This window comes from Acipenser ruthenus, chromosome 29 (genome assembly GCF_902713425.1).
Source record: "Acipenser ruthenus chromosome 29, fAciRut3.2 maternal haplotype, whole genome shotgun sequence".
Classification (NCBI taxonomy): domain Eukaryota; kingdom Metazoa; phylum Chordata; class Actinopteri; order Acipenseriformes; family Acipenseridae; genus Acipenser; species Acipenser ruthenus.
This window is the reverse complement of record NC_081217.1, coordinates 3,006,238-3,026,574: the sequence shown is the minus strand read 5'-3', so window position 1 is coordinate 3,026,574 and position 20,337 is coordinate 3,006,238. Positions and strand designations below refer to the sequence as shown.

At 41.2% G+C, this 20,337-nt stretch overlaps 2 protein-coding genes across 2 annotated transcripts; both read right to left on the bottom strand.

The window, feature by feature from the left end:
- Window positions 1–462: 462 nt before the first annotated feature.
- Window positions 463–12,637, bottom strand: LOC117433163 (sodium-dependent lysophosphatidylcholine symporter 1-B-like). Its single transcript, XM_059003948.1, has 14 exons — window positions 12,420–12,637; window positions 10,443–10,580; window positions 9,947–10,071; window positions 8,721–8,853; window positions 6,967–7,045; window positions 6,280–6,434; window positions 5,792–5,882; window positions 4,751–4,872; window positions 4,316–4,399; window positions 3,465–3,548; window positions 2,230–2,342; window positions 1,959–2,102; window positions 1,249–1,428; window positions 463–798 (listed from the first exon to the last, which is right to left on the bottom strand). The coding sequence occupies exons 1-14, from the start codon at window positions 12,489–12,491 to the stop codon at window positions 756–758; spliced, it is 1,563 nt and encodes a 520-aa protein (XP_058859931.1). The 5' UTR covers window positions 12,492–12,637; the 3' UTR covers window positions 463–755.
- A 1,201-nt stretch (window positions 12,638–13,838) lies between these two features.
- LOC117433173 (NSFL1 cofactor p47-like) lies at window positions 13,839–19,734 on the bottom strand. Its single transcript, XM_034055238.3, has 9 exons — window positions 19,594–19,734; window positions 18,232–18,329; window positions 17,959–18,033; window positions 17,459–17,624; window positions 16,850–16,945; window positions 16,499–16,608; window positions 15,927–16,064; window positions 15,227–15,391; window positions 13,839–14,450 (listed from the first exon to the last, which is right to left on the bottom strand). The coding sequence occupies exons 1-9, from the start codon at window positions 19,693–19,695 to the stop codon at window positions 14,288–14,290; spliced, it is 1,113 nt and encodes a 370-aa protein (XP_033911129.1). The 5' UTR covers window positions 19,696–19,734; the 3' UTR covers window positions 13,839–14,287.
- Window positions 19,735–20,337: the final 603 nt, after the last annotated feature.

Below are 20,337 nucleotides of genomic sequence, written 5' to 3'. Positions count from 1 at the left end.
AAATAAGAACACAGCTGACATTAGCTCAATGTCGCCTCCTTGAGGCCGAAGAGGTCATTTACAGTCAGCTGTGTTCTTCAATGAACATGGAACGCACGTTAACAGAAAAAAAGACAAACGGGTTTGAACTGTTACTGTATATAGATTTACAGCATTAAATAAAATATATAGAAAAGCACAATTATTAAAATAATAATAATAATAATAATTTGCAAGCAGACAAAATAAAATACATTATACCGTCTCGGTTTTCTACTGTCAGATAAATAACAGATACCCTGTTCAACACAGAATCTTTAATCTTCTGTTCTTCAATGGAATGAGGAATATAAGACTAGCTTTTGTTTTACAAAGACCTGCCTGTTTCATAGAGACCAGGCCATCGTCATTGTGGTGAAAGTTTATTATGAAATACCTGAACCATGCAACAACGGTTTTAAAAAAAAGACTAAGAGGACCTACTGTGCCACAAGGTCACTGTGTAGTAAATGGTTTTATTAAACCAAAACAATTATAGAAAGTACAAATATAAAACAGTATTTGGTTTTGTAGGAAAATAGAATGCCTGTTTATATTCTATATATAACATAAATGGTGATAATCCTGTCCAGAAACATGACATTTGGGGACTAACAATGACTGACCCTTCAATTCCAACCTGCCTGAAAGTCCTCTGAGTGCACATGGCAGTACAGTAGCACTGACTTGGTTTCCTTTTGGCAGCAGATTGTAAAAGCACATATAATAAAGCACAACTAGAAAGCACTGTTCACATCTTCCCTGGTTTCCTTCTCACGCCTGAACAGAGAGAGAGAGAAATTACAGCAAAGCATCCCCATGTATTCCAGGTCAAAAAGAGGGTTCTTTTTAAAAACTAATTTTATATTCCTTTTTAATCAAATCGTAAAAATAAAACAGCAACTGCAAAATCGATATCATGCAATAATGTCATATAATCAGCACACCGATGAAGGCACTAGCCAAAAACGTTTTCTACTTGATTGAGCAAGTTCCTCTAAGTTTTAACTCCTTATCAGGGTCTGTGAAACCAGCCCTTGGTGTTCTCCAACTGGAGATGCCCCTCATAAAAGGGTCAAGGGTGAAAGCATGATAAAAACACAGGCAATCATGGAAAAGCATTGGGAACTATGGTAGGCAAAAAAAAACATAGCTAACCATGGAAAAGCACAACGACTGTGCAGATGTACCACAGTAAACTTGTCTAAGGGCTGAGCCCCCCCATCTTACCTTTGTATCTTGTCCAGCTCTCTCTTGATCTCTCTCCTCCGCTCCTCGTTGATGGGGTAGAAGTAGAAGATGAGCATGCCCAGCAGGAGCAGCACCACGGGGGCCGGAGCGAACAGGACCCTCAGAGTGGTGATCACTGCAGGCTTGTGTGAGCAGGCCCCCGGCTTGTAACCTGCGAAACTGAGGCACAGCACAGAGCACTCAGACTCAGATCCGCTGGTGCATTTACCCCAAGCCAGGCTGACTTACTGAGCTTGAGAACAGCAGTACTAAGATCTGCCACTGCTTTAGAAAGAGACCCAAGGGTTACATCCAAGTCAGTGCTGATAACCCAGAAAAAAATACTATAGTTTGCTATATTCAACCACAGCGTGAGCACAGTATACTACTGGAAACTACAGGGTTTTTGGATGGTCCTAGAGGCTTCCAATGCATAGCAGTTCACACCATTTCAGGCTTTACAAAGCAGCCTGTAATGACTGAAACTGCTTTTGCAGTCTTAAAATGGCATTTGTAATTTAACCTAGCCCCCAGCAAACCTGGTCTGTAGAAAACTGGGTGTGGTGAGTAGATCGCAAGGTGGCCAATAGAATACATTTTTGAAGGCACCTGAGTGTGGTGTCTATGGATGCTTTTCAACAGTAAGTTAATCTTCAGGGCGCGGAGGGAATAGGCAGGAAGGTGGATCTCGTGTGTTGAACTCTACTTACTATAAACTCATGGCTGAAATTCCAAGGGACACCCCGCCACCAAATTTATTGAAGAAGACGTAGAAGGAGTAGAACAAAGGCTCCAGGTCAGTGCAGGTGGGGTTCTTCACTTTGAAATCATCCACCACGTCAGGCAGCATGGACCTGCAGACAAGGACCAGCACAAAGACAGTCTGAACAGCAGAGTCTACGGTATACTGGCTCTGTCCACCCTTGTTGTCTCTACTCAAGCCCTTGGCACATTGCATGTATGGCAAGCGAAATCACTCACCATGGTAGTAGATAGAGAACTGCCAAGCTACTCCCAGCAAACGCAGACATGGCGAAGAACAGAGCCAGGCTGCTTTTGAATGAAGCTAAGGAGATGAGAGCTGGAATAAAGCACTAAGAAGAAAAGGAAGAATTCTGAGTGCTTCTGATTGTTATTAATCTATCCAATTTTTTTGCTGATAATTATGCAAACATCAAATATTATTGCAAACATTATAAAAAGGTTTAAAAATAGTAAAATAACAATAAAACCAGAAGGGAATTACTCTGATAAAGATACACACCTTTTATGTTATTTGTGACAGTGCATTCAGACAGCTGACCCATTGATTAGTTCTCACTTCTTGTATATTGCAGTACATTGCACTAACAGCTTGCAGCAGTGAGAATGGCTTTTCATCCATTCTACTATCTATGGACTAAAAGCTGTTCCAAAAAGCTATTAAGACAGAGTTGTGCCCATCAGGGACCTTGGTATAGTGTATAACACACAGCATGCTTATTTCCCATTCCATTTAACAACAGCACATTTCAATGCCATGGATACTATTCTTAGGTGTCTGTCAACGCTTTATTTCAGAGTCTTTTTGAACCCTTTATCATAAGCGTATGACAGCAGATCATGGTGTCTTAGTGAATGGGCAGTGTTTGGTATGTTATGTATGTTTGAAAAGTTTTTAAACATGTTTTTTTCAAACTTGCTTATTGCATTTTACAGTAAAAAGTACTGCATCATCACTTATTGTTATTTCATAGAAGATACTAATCGATTGATTTAAACGGCAGTGAATTTAAATACTGTCCCTCATAATTAAAATGTGTGTAATACGGTTATGAAAATCCTACATCTAACAGTGCGTGCGAGTGTTTGCAATGCTTCAGCATTTTGCTGCATCACTGTTTAAATAGACCCTACTGTCTAATTATGAATTTAGGCTGGTTTGCGTTTCTGTAACTTAGAGTGTGTTTTTGATGTGGGGCAATCTTTGGCTCTTTGTAATACTGACAAAACATATTACTTCCTTCTGCTATTTTCCCCAAATATAACTAAGGAAATAAGTTAGTTTACTGCAGACGAACATTCAAATTAAACCCACGCATGGATTTGAAAGTTTGACTATGACCACAGCTGAATAAACAAATACACTATGAATATGATGGTCCACAGACAAAGGTCAACTAACAGCAGTGAAACAAATGAATGGCACCTTGAGAGCCTGGCTTTGAAAAACTTACAGACAAGCCCACAAAAAGTGTGGTCTTCTTTCCAAATTTAACAAGAAGAAACTGCCACATGGGGATCGATAGAGTGGCCGTAACCTGTTGGGATATAAACAGATGTTTATTTCATCAGGTGAATGTAACAAAAGAGAATGCAAACGCAATTAGAAAATCACCACAGTCTGCAGTGCATCCAATGGACCTACAGAAGCTCGGAACTGCGTGCAACTATTCAGCAACAATCCTTTTCAAACTCTGCTTAACACTTCTTTAAACTTGATGACATGTTGGGGTAATTTTTGGTAAAGATATGTATTTATTCATTATAGGGAGGGATTTTTCCAAGTATAAAGTTTCTATGCGAGGCATGTGTCTCTCCATATTTCACACATTCAAATCAGGAAGATGATTAGCCTATACCGGACTGTTGTGTCTGTTCCTTCGAGTCTGTGTATCAAGCCTCTCATGCCATTTCTAATAGGTTCAGATCACAAGCGAAGTAAGTTTGCTGATTTCCACCTAACCCCAAACTGACATCAGCCCACAACACCAGCACAGTTTGGTCCACTTGGCAGCCTCTGATTGAGAAGCAGTCCGGGACTGAACGGCAGGGGGAGTTCAGGATAGGAAGTCCGGGACTGAGAGGCAGGGGGAGTTCAGGATAGGAAGTCCGGGACTGAACGGCAGGGGGAGTTCAGGACAGGAAGTCCGGGACTGAGAGGCAGAGGGAGTTCAGGACAGGAAGTCCGGGACTGAGAGGCAGAGGGAGTTCAGGAAATGATGGAGGTGCTGCAGGTTTGCTATAGGGGGGGTATCGGGGGTGGGCTGGAGTTGAGAAGGAAAGATTTGATAGCACGAGTACCTACCAGGAATGTAAGGATGAGGTGCTGAAGGTAAGCCCCAAATCCAGCCGCATGAGTGCAGAACAAGGCAAGGTTTCCCTGGGACAGCTGAAAACAGTAAACACAGCACATCCTGATATCACATCGCTTCACAATATGAAGATCAATTCAATTCACTTGTTTCCCTGGAAAAAAAACCTTTAGCGCAAACAGAATGCTGAGTTTGAAAAGGTACCGTATGTATACAGATTGAATGAGTGTGTTAATGGAATCACAGGCATGGTGCTTCATTTAGTGGAGATTACCGTTGCGAGAAATAAAATCTAATGAGTGTATTATTACCAATCTTGCTTACTTACGTACTTCATGAAATTATACCTTCCCGGCAGCAGGGGAAAAAATAAACCCTTATTCATTTACCAGTTAAGGTAAGTGTACGAGGAATACTAGTCTACTGACCTGAAAAGCCAGTGATGAGAACAGGAATCCGAAAACAAGTCTGACGTACGGCGTGTGCTTTACTATACACCTCAGACCGGAGAAGAACGGCATCTTCGTTCTGCCCAATGGGCTGAGGGGAGCTGAGGGGAGCCACAGAGCATATCAGCCACAAACACCATCTTGTTAAACAGAGTTTAGAACAATCTTATTTCGTGACCCTGGATTAAATGAAGCCTATGGCACTCCAGTATGTATAGACACGGCAATGCTGTCAACTTTAACAGCATCAAGGTCTGTACATAGCCTCCCTTCCAAGAGGCTCTGCACCGCTAGGGAGCAAACTGAAAACCAGATTAAACCCAAGCTGTTTTCAGTCTAGCCTTGAATCAGCATGCTGGGGAGTCAGGGGATGTGCCAGCTTCCTACATAGATAAGACATCCTCTTATAGTTCTCCTTTTTACTGGTAAACAGAAAAACAAGCCTGTTCTCCGACTCAGCCCGTAGTAGTCTTTTTTTTTAATTTTGAGAGTTTATTAGTCTTAGAGTAAGTAGCGGGGTTCTGAAAAAATATAGCGTTATGCGTCCCCACCTGCTGCTACAACTGTTTAAATAACGTACCTGTCATTTTTCTTTTCATTGTTAACATCCTGACAACTTTTTACACTTCTAACTTTAAAGTCTGTTTCAAAGCTCTTTTCAGAATGGCCGCTCTAGTGCATTGATAGTGTAAGGATTATTGTCCACATTGTCAAACAGGTAACACAGCAATAACACAGGATGTTAACAATGACAATAAAAATGACAGGTACGTTATTTAAACAGTTGTAGCATCACGTGGGGAAGTGGAACGCGATATTTTTCGGAACCCCGCTACTTACTCTTGAAAATACTAAACATTTTCTATAGGGTTTAAAATAAATGTATTTTCTGACAGGGGCCTGGATTAAATCTAAATCATGGTGCTGCCATAAAAATGATACAGTAGAGATATGGTAGGGCCATAAACTGAGATTGTTAAAGCTCAACCCTGAGAACTGCGGGCGCCTCATCTGTCTTACCTGGGTGCTCTTTTACTCCCAGGAACATGACTATACAGCACACAATCTGAATCCCACACAGGACTGCGGCCGCAATCACATAGGCCCTTCTCTGGAAAACAGTATTCCAGGGTTAAGCAGTTTGTCAAACAGCAGCTGGCAATATCGTTATGATATACAGTGCAACGTCTGGACGGCAGCGAGTGAAAACATCATCTGTGCAGCTAAAAAAAAAACTAATGACTGAATTGAAAGCATGTTAAAATACATTTAAAAAAGGCAAAGGGGAATATGAACGAATAGGAGCAAGTTTACTCATTATCAACAGCCACAATGATAGGAATGGCAGCAACCTGTTCACAATTCTACATGCCAACACAATCATATGAGCCGCCACTTGCGTTCCTGATCGCTCGTTGTGCCATTGCAGATGTACAGTGTGCACACATGTCTTGTATTGTGATCTAACTGTGCAGAACAACAGAAGGGCTGATCAGAGAGAAGCTGACCGTGTTGGAGAGGGTGTCGGCGAGTGGCGAGGTGCTGTTGAGCTCTGTGGAGTTCAGCATGCTGCAGGTCTGTGCTGTCTTGGCGTGGTACACTCCCACGATCTGGCCCTGGATCGTGGCTCCTGCCAGGGTCCCAAACACCTCCATCCCCATCCCTGCATTGAGGAAGAGCAGCTTTCATTAGGACAGCGTGCAGCGAGATGGCACAGACCAGCACAGACACATTAAAATGCATGGCATGTTCAAGACTATACTACACAACACGCAGGGATATATGTGTTATATCACTAGGTCTGTCTGCAGTCCTTATCTGGACTCTATTAGATTGTGTAAGCATGGGATTGCATCAGAGTGCAGACACATCGCTCTGCTCAGGAAGTAGACCCACTGTTTCCCTGGGGGAGCTGGGTGTCACTGACCTCACTAGACACTGAGACCGAGCTGGGTGTGGGTTGCACTCCTACTCCCTAGATTAACATCTGTGTTTCCATCTGCACCATAAACATGCTGTGAAATCAGATCACATCTTGTTCCGATATCGGACTGGGTCTGCAATCCAAGCTATGCCTGTATGTGTCATTATTATTATTAATAATATTAGAACACAACCAAACACATAGTACCGCTTTCCAGTAGTTTATATATATATATATATAATTACTCACAGCTGTGAATCGTTTCACTTACTGTATGCTGTGGCTGAGTCTCTGTCTCTCTGATCTCCTCCCAGGAACATGTTCAGAGCTGAATATGGCACATGGTAGCACTGCAGACACAGGGACACACAACAAATCAACTCATCTTCTTAACAGATTTGCTGAGTTTCCACTTTATTCTAATTGGCATTGCTTTAATTCCATTCTCTCTTTCTCTCTGAAACACAAACAAGTTAAATGACCTTCCAAGTGCTAGGTGTAGACTGGAGGATGGTCTTCAGAGATGAAAACTGATTTAACTACATGGTAACTTCGGCATTTGTTTGTCGTGCTTATGCTGCACAATAACTGTGCTTCTGGACATGTATTCTGATATATACCTGAGCTTTGCAATCCACGACCGTGCTTTAACATGTTTTCACCATGCCTTTGCTATTCTGTTCTGCAATCGGTATGCTGAGGGATGTTTCATTAAACTACCACCCTTGTCACTTGTCTTGTATACCCCAGTTTACACTCAAAGCTGGCTTTGAGGTAGCTTACATCTTAGGATGTCATTTTTTTTTTTTTGTAGAGTTAACGCAGCTGGCCTGCTTCAGAGGGTGGCTTTGGTCTCTACTGTGAACGCATCGGTCCCTGAGCAACGCCCTCAGTGTCAGTGTCCGTTTCCTTGGGAACAGGCTGCATAAGGAGATGATTGTGCTTAAAAAAAAGAACAGTCTATTCTACTGTGGTCAACAGTGTCGTCAATTTAAAAAGGGAAATGGAAAGATTGCTACCAGCACACAGTGTGTCAGTATTTAAAGTGATAAGAGGATCGCTGACTCCCTTTAATGAAACCAGTACAGGGTCATACAGAGGGTCCTCCCGATTGGGTAATTAATCACACAGTACCCAGAAGATTAAAACTTCTTCTATAAAATCAGATTATAAGCAAATCAAATTTGTAATAAAAGGTTTGTGAAGACAGACAGACTGACGGATCAGCGCATAACAAACACCCTTTGTTTTTTGTTTTTTACTGAGGACTGTGGCAGTGCAGAGGTTTTTAAATCAACAGCACTGAATTGCAGTCTACCGACTCTGGGTTTGCTATTTGTTGGCCTGCCCTCCGGCTCACACAGCAAGATGTTTGTGACAGTGAACCCCTTGTTCCCTCTGACAGAAAGGAAATTCCAGCCCAACCCCTCCACAGCTCTCACATCTGCTCACAATTTACAAAGCATTTACCACCAAGCTAAGCTGTCATTTTTTAAAAAAATGAAAAACAAACTTCCAAACGCTTAAGTTTTCTTTTTTAAAAAATAGAATGGTGTTAACCAGGCGAGGAACAAAAGATGAAAACAATATACATGGCTCCTTTAAACCCTCTGCTGGCTCGCAGGAACATTAGATGTAATTCTTTGTTTGGAAAGAACAACTAATGCAGCCTGTCTGTACAAAACTTTGGTGCCAAAATACCAGAGGCTTGGCAGAGAGATTACATTGTATTGTTGTTCACAAAAAAAATTGCTGTGAGATGAAGGATAAAAAAGAATTGGGGTAATATTAGATGCTTTCACGTGGGATTGAATTAAGACTCCCGCTGTACAGAGGTTCAAGCCACTCTAAGGTGTGACGATGAGCTGTCAATCACACACCTCACAGGTCACAAGCCTGGGTGTGTAATACTAAACTCAGATTAAAATCTGCAGCAGCTCATAACACAAGGCACTGGCAGTTGTATTTCCACCTCTGTGTCAGGTAACAAACCAAAGCACTGAGTGCAGTGTGAGGGTGTCTTACACTCATGAAGGTCTGGAAGAGGCAGTAGGTGATGAAGTACCAGGAGAAGCTGAAGGCAGGAGACATGGTGTCAGCGGGGGTGAACCACAGCATGAAGTACATGATGACTGCAAAGGGCATGGACAGCACCATCCTGCAACACAGCACAGGGCTCGTTTAGCATTGAGAGCGCACAAGACTGGTGTAACATGGGGTGTGTCGGGTGTCTCTTACTGGCCTTGTGCAGCTCGGGAAGAGGACTGCAAAGCAAAGCTGAGCAGCTCAACCTGTGTGAAATGCTGTCTCCTATAACAGTCCTTTATACAGTATAATAGAAGCAGCACAGAATAGATACAGAGTAGCCAATGAGACAATATACTGTTATAACTAGGATTTCATTTGTAAATAAAACCGGACCTTATACACCTAATGTCATGACCTTAATAGCTTTTTTTTAGCGTTTTGCATCTGTGAAAGGAAATCTAGCCATTTCCTTCCCTGTTCTGCTTCTTCTTTTACTGTCACTGTACTGCAGCACAATACTAGACCTTCTCCTGTTTGAGAGTTATTTAAAGAGGATGCTCAGCCCTTTTGATGACTCAAACAGTGGAATATTCATGAAACTGCGCTAGACGGGCAGCAGTGTGGAGTAGTGGTTAGGGCTCTGGACTCTTCACCGGAGGGTCGTGGGTTCAATCCCCAGTGGGGGACACTGCTGTTGTACCCTTGAGCAAGGTACTTTACCTAGATTGCTCCAGTAAAAACCCAACTGTATAAATGGGTAATTGTATGTAAAAATAATGTGATATCTGTATAATGTAAAATAATGTATAATGTGATACCTTGTAACAATTGTAAGTCGCCCTGGATAAGGGCGTCTGCTAAGAAATAAATAATAATAATAATAATAATAATAATAATAATAATAATAATAATAGACTGCGGCTGGGTTCTTAATCAGAAGCCCAGGAAAGTTACATGGATATCCAGCTTCATTGTATTCAGTATAAATCAGGGAGGCTCGCCACTGTCCCACTTTAACACGACAGCAACTAATAAAAGAATTAGGATTTGAGATCGATGGCACTGTAGCCGTGCACTTGCAGTACAGCTTCGTCCCAAACGGCCGAAGAATAAAGGAGACACTCAGTATAGCGTGCGTAAGGACCCGTGGGGTTGAACAGGTGCACACTTAATACAATTAATGCTGGTGCTAAATTGTTCCATTTTTATATTACCCAACTCACCACGGGATCAGCTTGCCATATCTAGTCATCCCACTTCTGCTCACCAGGTATCCAACAACAGGGTCTGTGACAGCATCCCAGGCCCGTCCCATGAACAAAATCAAGGACACATAGAAAGCCTCCATCTAAACCAAACAGAGGCACATTACTGATAGCAGCACATGTGAGCAGCCTATCTGGTGTGTGTGTGTTTGTGTGTGTGTCAGTGTGTGTCAGTGTGTGCTTGCGTCCGTCAGTGTGTGTGTGTAGATAACACTGAATCTGAAGCCTGTGTCTCAAGTGGTTCCTGAGATACAGGGTGTTAAATGTGTAAAATGTTGTAGGCATTGTGTTAAGTGCTGATTCTAATCAATCACCAGACATTTACTGCAATTTACACTTGACAAGAGTTTGTGTTTGTTTTTTTTAAACAAAACAACACGTACATTTTCTCCAAGTCTTGACGATCATTCTTTGCCTCTGTTTAAGGTCACAGGCAGAAGTGTGCTTTACTAACCTGGACCACATCCAGCAGAAAGAGCTGCAGGAAGAAGGCCAGTGCGTTGGCAGTCATCTGATACGGAGCTCCCCCAATCGCATAGCAGAGTTTCCTGGACAGAGGCAGCCTCCCGGCCCCTTTCTGCGAAGGGGAGACCTGCAAGGAGGCGTGCCAAAGTTCAATCAGCATTTATACTGAATACAATGAAGCTGGATATCCATGTAACTTTCCTGGGCTTCTGATTAAGAACCCAGCAGCAGTCTAGCACAGTTTCATAAATATTCCACTGTGTTTGATTCATCAAAAGGACTGAGCATCCTCAAATATGAAAACTTTAACATAGAAATAAAGAAACTTATAATCAAATACATAATTAATACTTTATGCAGAATGTCATCTCCTACAATTTATATATAATACACACACACACACGTGATTAGATATCTATATAGAAGACACATGTATGGATTGAAAACAGACACACAAATACTAGTTGTATCAATTGCTGTTTCAATCTAATTAGTTTCAAATTTAATTAGGCTGTTCTTTAAGCCTGTGTCCCTTCACAGTACTATCAGTACAGAAATTAGCAGAACAGCATTTGGAAACATGTCCTGTAGTTCCCCTTTGATAATATTTTGCTTCCTTCTTAGCTGTCAGTTACAGAAGACTCATTTCTATGGGGCTGACAAGGTGTTATCCAGTGAGGGGTTTATTTTATACCCCCTTTTTAAAACCACTACAATAAAAAATACAGGGAAATGTGGTCCGCAAAATATAAAGAGTATTCCTTTTAGGGTTGTGTTTTTACAGACCATTCAAATCATGACTCTTGACCGGAGGGGCGTGGGTTCTATCCCAGATGGGGGACACTGCTGCTGCACCCTTGAGCAAGGTACTTTACCTAGATTGCTCCAGTAAAAAACCCAACTGTATAAATGGGTAATTAAATGTAAAAATAATGCGATATCTTGTAACAATTGTAAATTGCCCTGGATAAGGGCGTCTACTAAGAAATAAATAATAATTATTAACCATTCAAGACATGTCCTTTATTCACAATCCTTGTGGTAGTGTGTTGTATATGTCTATATAAAATGTTGTATATGTGAATAATACATGCACCTCTTTGTATATCTTTTTAATGAGCAACAAAGATGCCAACAAAACAAACCATATACACAAGCCTCAAACAAGTATTGAGAGGGAGTTGGGCTTGCTTCGCCCTTTAATCCCACCCAGATCTATTAGTTACAAACTATGTTCCTATCCCTGAATAGATAACAGCCTATATCACAGTTTAATAACATGCATGTTATGAGAACCCAGCCCCACAGGCGTGGAAGCAGCTCAGGTATTACCCTTTACTGCAAAGGCAACGTGTTCATTATTTACACTAGTGGTAATAACTGTCAATACTGCACCAGCATGCAGATTACTGTTGCAGGCTGCAGTATAAAACGTTTCCCTTACAATTTATTAGGAATGTCGTCGTCTGTAGCAGATGATTTGTGTATAATAAAGAATCCAGGGATTTGAGGGGTTCCATTACGGGGGAAAAAAACTTCTAACTGCAAACAGATGTACCGGTAACAAAACACTGCGCTATGTGTGTTTCGGTCATTTTCTCATATTCCACAATGATATGGGTAACTGTACCATATGAAATGCTTGGATTATACGCTTGTAGAAGGAAGAGCATTTTTTGCAAGTTTTAAATGTGTAATATAGCATGCAGTAAATTCGTTTCCTGCCCATATGAAAATAACGACAGTACTGCCAAAACATGACTGCAGTATAGTATATAAAACACGTTGTTTGTAACTTTACAAAAAGACAATAAAAACAGCAATATCAATCAATAATTTCAGATTACACAGTGCGCATCTTTTGGATTAATTTCCCTAAACGCGGTAATTCCAATAGCCGTGATTCGGAAAAAAAAAAAAAAAAAAATCCGACAATAACAAAAAAAAAAACATAACTAAAACTTACTCTGACTGGATCCCCGTGGTTCAGTCCACGGTTCTCTGGTCCGGGATTCTCCTTATCTTGCATCTCATTCATCCTCCTACTCGCACTAACACGAACAGCGAGGAGCGCTTCCCTGTAACCCCGCACAAGTTGTGCAATTACAGTACTGCCTGTACGATGCCAATCGTCGTTGTTTCATTCCGCCCAAGACGGCTTGCATATCAGAAGCTTAGCTTTTTCAGTAGATTCCTTACAACATGTGTGAATGCAATGTGTTTTGACACAGGATATGACCGTACTGATATCATATGACACTGGTTAAACTTTGAGATGTGGATTAAAAACATACGAGTATAACTAATTTGCATGATATTTACACGTACAAAAAAAGTTGTACATTTTTTTGCAGCCTGCATATTTTATTTAACAACGTAGTTTTTGTTTTGTTTGCTTCTGTACATGTACTAAACGTTCCAGATCGTTTGGACTACCTTTAGCCTTTTCCAAGACTGCCAAAAAGCAAAAGGCTATAAGATGTATGTATATTATTAAGCGTTCATCCACACACAGAATCGCAGAATCAATACCAGGTCTGTATTACCTTCTCAGTTGATCACATACCATGTGCATGAAGGGTGGACAATTTGCCTAGCTAACAAGGTTGAAGGTTTTTGCAGATACCAGGCGCTCTAAACTGTCACCCACACCTGGGCTGTGCAGAAATGCATAAAGGAGCCTGTAATCGCTTTTACAAACCCATTGAGAGCAGAGCATGATCAGGACTTTCCTACTGGGTGTAGACGTGCTGGGAGCAAGCTGATCCCTGGAGAACGTGATTAAAAATAGACTGAGAAGTTGTGATAATATTCAATATTGTAAGAATTCTGTACTGTGTTTTAAAGGATGTTACAGCCAGCAGAAAGACTACTGTAGTAAATTGCAAGCAGGATACTAAGAGCTGAACCTAGAAAAACTAAGCACTGCTCTGATGTTAAAAATGTGTCTGTGTGCCTTTGTTATTGTAATGCATAATTCCTCCTTGGAACCAGATTAAGATGTGGGCTCTTTTCTTATCTGTAGAGTTACTGGTATGAGCAGTCTTGTGAAACTTAGGAAAACTCTGATTTAATGTAACTATCTTGGAAAAGTGCTCACAGTCGAACTTTCTTATCAGTAATAAGAAGTCATTTCATGCTCAGAAATGGGTTTTTGCATGATTTGCATAACCAAACCATGGGAGTTGCTTGCGGACCAGCTGGTGTTTAGTCACGGCCCACAGGTTGGGCACCACTGCTCTACACCATTTAATCTGCCAACCACGGCACAAACCCACTCTGAGGGGTAAAGTAAACAACAAAATGTCTCCACTCAGTAGTTCAGGAAGAAAATGAATAATATTTGGTGTCCCACTATTAAAAATAATAATAATTAAAATGGAAAGACATGAAGCTACATTTTAATCACAAGTTTTCATAAGTCAACATATAACAAAGTACTGAACACACATGAAATGGAAGAGAAAAGCAGCAGCATGTAATCAGCAAGCTCAGAGCAGTATCACTCCGCGGGGCGTTTCCATCCTTTACTACTGTTGTTCTGCCTCATTTTGAAAAGTCCGCTCAATACAAATGAATTACAGGTGAAAGATGAGCGGTGTCAAGTTACGAGCTTGCCATAAGAATACCTGTACTCCAAATAAACAAGAAACCTAATGCTATTGAAGAACCCTCAATGGTAATGAAAGTTTCTTTAAAAAGCCTTTATTATTTCTTATTCTTTTTATTGTTATGTCCCGCAGTTCACCCCCAGCCGGTGAACTATTCTACACAAAGTCCAGTGAGAGTTTCCTCTGGTCATATTTACACAGGCTGGGAAGGGGTGGGGTCCTATCACTTCAACCGTTGTACAATCACAGCGTTGAGAAGGTTTGCATCTTTCAAGGTCTGGCTCTCGTCCGCTAACTCTTTGTTAGGAAATGTGGTCATTAGAACAAATTCAGCTGCAGCCATGGAAGGACGGGCACCAAGAATGAACTGGCGGACATCCGACACCCTGTAAAATACACAGAAAAAGAGGGACGATGTTATCTATCACTTCCTCCCTCGTAGGCAAATTCCTTTCTGAGAAAAACCTTCACATACATCACAAAAAAAATAAAATAATAATAAACACACAAATACATCTAACCAGAAAACATTTCTCAAGATCTTCGATGCTAAAATCGACTGTCACATTCTCATAACCACAGGGTGCAAGTCTCTTCAAAGAGGAACAAGCTTGTGCTGGTTCTAGACGTATTAGACATTAGCATTTTAGAAGTGTGAACAGGTCCACTGTTGAAGTGTGGTCACATAGGCAGGGGAGGGGAAATGCAGGACATATAAATAAGTTAGAAAATAAGGTAGATCTGTGAGAGTGAAATTAACTTGGAAAAATGCCTGTCAGTCAGTCTGTCAGAGAAAGGTAGAATCCAGGAAAGCAGTTACACAAGAGAGAAGGAATGAGGAGAAATCCCAGGCAGCCGTCAGTCAATCCAGTTCTAACATTCCCTGATCTGGGAACAGAAACTGTACCCTTTGCCAGGGAGCATGGAATTAAAAACTATCCAACATGAGGATTTATCGAGCAATGTGAAGGATACATTTGTCAAATATCTGGGTCAAATATACAGTAGATGCAGTCTAATCAAGAGTGCAAAGTAACTGTATTTCTGGATGCTACCTTTAACTGACTCACTGAAACAAATAAAAAGATGTCAGGATCAAACAATAAATGTTTGGTTCTTTCCTGTCCTTAGCGGGGCACTTTGTCTCTCTCTATCTGCAGACCTGTGAGTGTGGTTGAACCTCTGGACCAGGCGCCCCCCATCGGCGAGCCTGATCTGGATGTTGGTGGTGGCCTCGGATTCATTCACTGCCATGGAGGAGCTAGCCTGGGCTTCATCAGTTTCCTGTTGGGATTTAGAGCCTGCGCCCACGAGCTGGGGAGCGACACTGGACACACAAAACACAAGCTTTAAAACATCCGGTACACAAGACAGAACACAGGCAGTGCAAAACATAGGAACCAAACTACGGCTTACAAAATGTGGGTGTTTTAAAAAAAAAAAAAAAGTGTTATCTTCAATTCATTTGCACAGTACACATGCCATCTAGTGGCCAGATTCAAATAATTGCCAAGTAATTCAAATTTTGGTGATGATACCTAATTGAGGTCTTAAAAGTTACATTTTCAAGAAGTTGATTCAAACAACCAGCACATATATCAGCAAGCTGTTATAGAAGCACAGGACTAACAGTCATCTTGGGCCTGGGTGCCAGGTTAACTCACCACAGGGGCCATATTAAAGCATTCAGCACTGTGCTACGGATGCATCGTTTTTTTTTTTTTTTAAGTATACAGGAATGGTGTTAAATGCTTTGTGAATATGGCCCAGGTTGTCAATGGGGACAAGGTATTTCATTTCATTTGGGTCATCAATATTAAATACAATATCATGCTTGGGGGAAGATAACTGACTCTGCCTACCTTCCGAGCTTCTGCCCCTCTCCAGTGAAAGCCCTGAAAGAAGTTTTAGGCTTTGAGAAATCTTCATCCCTGTGGTCCTCCATGTCCAGATTCACCTGCCCGCTGCGCGACAGCCTCCGCAGCTCCATGGGAATCTCACTGGGAAAGACACATTTTAAAATCCCTAAATTGAGATCTAATATGTGCCTTTGTATATCAAGCATCTCATCTTTGGAATTCATCGCCTACGAACATAAAAACAGCTTCTTCACAATACCTTTAAATCACTCCGAAATATTTACTTTATAATCTGACCAGGGTTGCAAATTCTGTAAATACTGACTATGACCAGGATCAGGTAAATTGGAATGGTTTTATTTTTCAAGCTTTTATTTTTGTATTAGTGTTTTTAATGATTGTTTTAAGAGTTTTTGTCCAGTTTGAATGATTTGTCTCTTTTCTTGCTGCCTTCTTTTGTTAGGACCCCCTTGGAATTTAGATCTCTCAAGGGTTCTATCCTGGTTAAATAAATGCACTTGGATTTGATTAAGAGTGCTTCAGATACAAACAATATGGACTAAACATTCCCTTACCCTCTCCTGATGGACTCCAAAAACTGAGCATTCCCCGGGTCAGAGTAATTCCTCAACTCTCCATCATCTAAACTAAATCCACTCTTCCACAGTTTCAGAACCACGTGAACCTGTAGAAATGAAGCGACAACGACAGCTCAACATGAGAATGCATTTCTCAGCACTGCATTTCAATCCCATTTAAGATGACAAGAATATGCTTCAAAAAACTTGACAAATATTTCAATTAATACAATTGTAAAAATAATGTATTTGGAAATTGTTCCGGATGATACACAAGAGTTTTAGTTAACTTATTTTCAGCTTGGAGTTACGGTATGTATGCAACCGACCCATTTCAGAATTACTCACATCTTGTGCTGGCTCTGTGGATCGCTTCTGCGCAGTTACATAGGCAGACTGCTCCTCTGGAGTTGCACCAAGACGATAGCCACCTCCACCAAAAACCTGCAAAACACAATGGAATAAATCCCATGCACTGCATATTCTGAGAACGCAGAGACAAACGAGAAACTGTAGAGCATGTGACAAGATCTCTCTTCAGAAAAAAAGCAATTTTGCAAGTACACCATATGGGTAGCCACTAAATCCAACCCCCCCCCCCCCCCCCAAGAAAATGGCGATCCGTGAATTAAAACTGATTGACAGCAGTTTTTTGGACTAACCAAAATACAGTAGTACAGAAACAAAACATGACTGTGAACTCAGTAGTTTTTGGACTTCTATAATTTTTTTTGGACATTTCAAAAACTACTATTAATTTTGTTTCCAGATTCTACGATTCCCTTTTATTTAATCCAAACTCAAATGATGGTGGATGCACCACTGGTACCTGCGATTGTGTATGCGTCTGTCTCATCATAGATACAGTCAATGAAACCCTGCTGTTTCCAGGAACACCCCCTTATCAGTCCAGCGAGGCAACATTTCAAATAATAAACAGATAAAAGGTCTCCCTACTCGTCCTTTGCTGGATTCTCCAGGACCTTTCGATGCTCTGTCCACAGGGACAGCCCCATGCTCCTTCGCTCCTTTAAACAAGTCCTCCACCACCTCATTCGAGCTCTTCTTTTTGGGGGGGCCGACAATTTGCTGCCCACTTCTTTCTGACCCTCCAGCATAAAACCTGCGCGTGAAAAATAAATGCAACACAATAGGCATTTGCAGTTGACTAGAGTAACAGAATCAGAATCATGGATGCTGCCATCAGCTAATTCTTTCCAGAACTACTCGTTACAAATTAATCCTCTGCAGCACAACAATTACAGAACAATAGTCAATGCATTTTACTGTGCATACAAACTGCGCCTGAATGAACAGTTCTGCAGATTGTTGGCAACACTAATGACTAGGTTGGGTAAAAGCAGCTCCTCCCTACAGATAATGTAGTATTAGAGCCCCGCTGTGTGTACTGCAAAACCAGGCGCCTTGATTGGATTTGAATTCAACAGGGCACTGACCGTTGGCCCTCCTCTTCATCGCTTTCCTCCTCTTCCTCCTGCATTAGCTCTCTGAAGGAAGTCACTCTGTGTTCGCTGAAATAAAGTTAAAAACTGTTATAAAAAAATTCTTCCCCTCTCCTCTCAATAATCTTGCAGTTTATCAACACTGAGCTCCCATTGTTTGCCTTTTAAGTTTATACATGATTTAATTTGAATAAGGTCAGGACACTGGATATCAGTCATAAATACCCATTCTGGAATTCCAAGTCATTGAGTGACAGCTGCCATTACCTAGGGGCAGTCGGCCTGGGTACAGCGCTGGGTTCTGGAGGTGGAAGAGTTACAATATCGTCATCAGCACCATCTTCAAAAAAGCTGGCCAGTGCAAGCTGAAACAGACAGCCCAAGGGAGAGCCAATTATTTATAGTGTTATACCAAACCAGAGTGAAACTGATCAAAGTCAATGACATCACCTCAAATACACGTACAAAAGGAAACATCCCAAATATGCAAAGAGAGTTACAACACCACATTTTCCAATAAATTATGGACAATAAATCAAAGTATTCACAATACTGCTATTATGCAGAATTCGTTAATTTTTTTTTTAATTTAAAATAAATGCAAGCAAACCTTCAGATTGAAGGCTATATTAGCATAGTTAAATCTGTGTGCATATATGATCTGCATTAAGGCAGGTCAAAATATTACTGATCAAGCACCTTTAAAGAGTATTATTACATACATCCCCCTTATTCAAATGTTTGTGTGTATTGTTAATTTTGACAAAGTATACAGCAGAACAAAGCCTCGTCCATTTACAGCAATAGGCTTTTTCTGTACTTATTTACATCACATGCCAAACTGTCTGTTACTTTTCAATGTGATTTTAACGGCCGTTATATTTTAATTATTATGGTACTTTCGATTTTAACGGCCGTTATATTTTAATTATTATGGTACTTTCGTAATGTCTTACAAATTAGACGATTGTGTGTGTACTTTATTTATTGTAGTTTAACGATGTTCAAAATGTGGTTCGGGGGTTTTAGCGAGCACAATTTTGTAATAAAAGCTTAACTAAAACCACAAAAGCAATGTTTTATGACGTCTGAAATCTTGATAAATACTGTATGTGTCGACTGTCCCTGAAAGCGAAGAGGCACTGTTTAAACAACAATGCTGTGCAGTCATCTCTGGTAATGAATCATTTCTGTTGCAAGTAACACAATAAAAGCCTTGGGGACTGGAGAAACCACAAGCAGGTGTGGGCTGCGTTGGGGTTTCTTAAATGTTGATGACTAAGTTTAATTATAACACTGTAACAGTTAAATACCGGTACCTATTCACTTTTTGGCCCACAAAAAAATACAACAACGACAGGCGGCTGTTTACTTCGCGCTTCAAGTCTTCAATCGCCTAAAAGACTCCAGAAGGTTAAAACTCAGTTCTGACAGTTATTAGGACTCGTTGTATTTAATAGACAGAAACTAAAGCAATGACTTTGCATGATTCCCGGTGAGTCACGCTCAGCTTCGCCTGCTCGTTCAGATGCTTTGAACCCCGGCTGCGACACTTTGGTCTGCTGCCATCGTTTTTCTGACAGCGCGATCGCCTCTGTCGTGGTTTTCACTCTCGGCGATGAGCGTTACCTGCAGATCCCAGCCGGCAGACTCCAGGAAGAACCGGGCCCGCTCCTCGTCAACATCTGTCACCGCAACAAACTCTCTCACAGCCACCTCCTGATCAGCCATTTTGGAGCTACACAAAGTGAGTCGAGCCGGCGGGGAAACACTTACCACATGACTAAGGTTCCGCCTGAGAGGCACAACAGAGAAAAGATCTGGTGGGAAACAGGAGACGCGAGATCTACAGTTCCTTCATTTAACATTACCTGTGTTGCTGAATTTATTATTTTTTTTTTGATCTTTCAAAAAAGCAGTAGACATAAATATTCCTTGGTGTCATATAAAGAAAAACTAAGCTAGAATATTGCAACATGGCATTGGAAAAATGAATACATCGAAGTCACCAATGTTTTTTGTTGGTGGTGGTGGTGCAGTGCATGCCGGGTGTTGTAGTTCTATATGTGGCTGCCATGTTGCTTGCAGGCCTGTGGGAGAAATCATGCATATATTTCAACTGCTGGTCCCAAGTAAGGTTACCATATGACTCTGGGTACACTAGGACAGTTGGGACAGTTGGGACAGTTCAGACTCTTTAACTCACACCCCAATGCATTCTGGTAAGCGTAGTCCTGCTGTGAAACAGGTAACACGTACCAGAATTCATTGCGATGTGAGTTGAAAAGCCTGAACTGTCCCAGTCTACATGGGGTCATATGGTAACCCTAGCTCCATGGTACAGTATGGAAGGTATTGTAATCAACAATAATA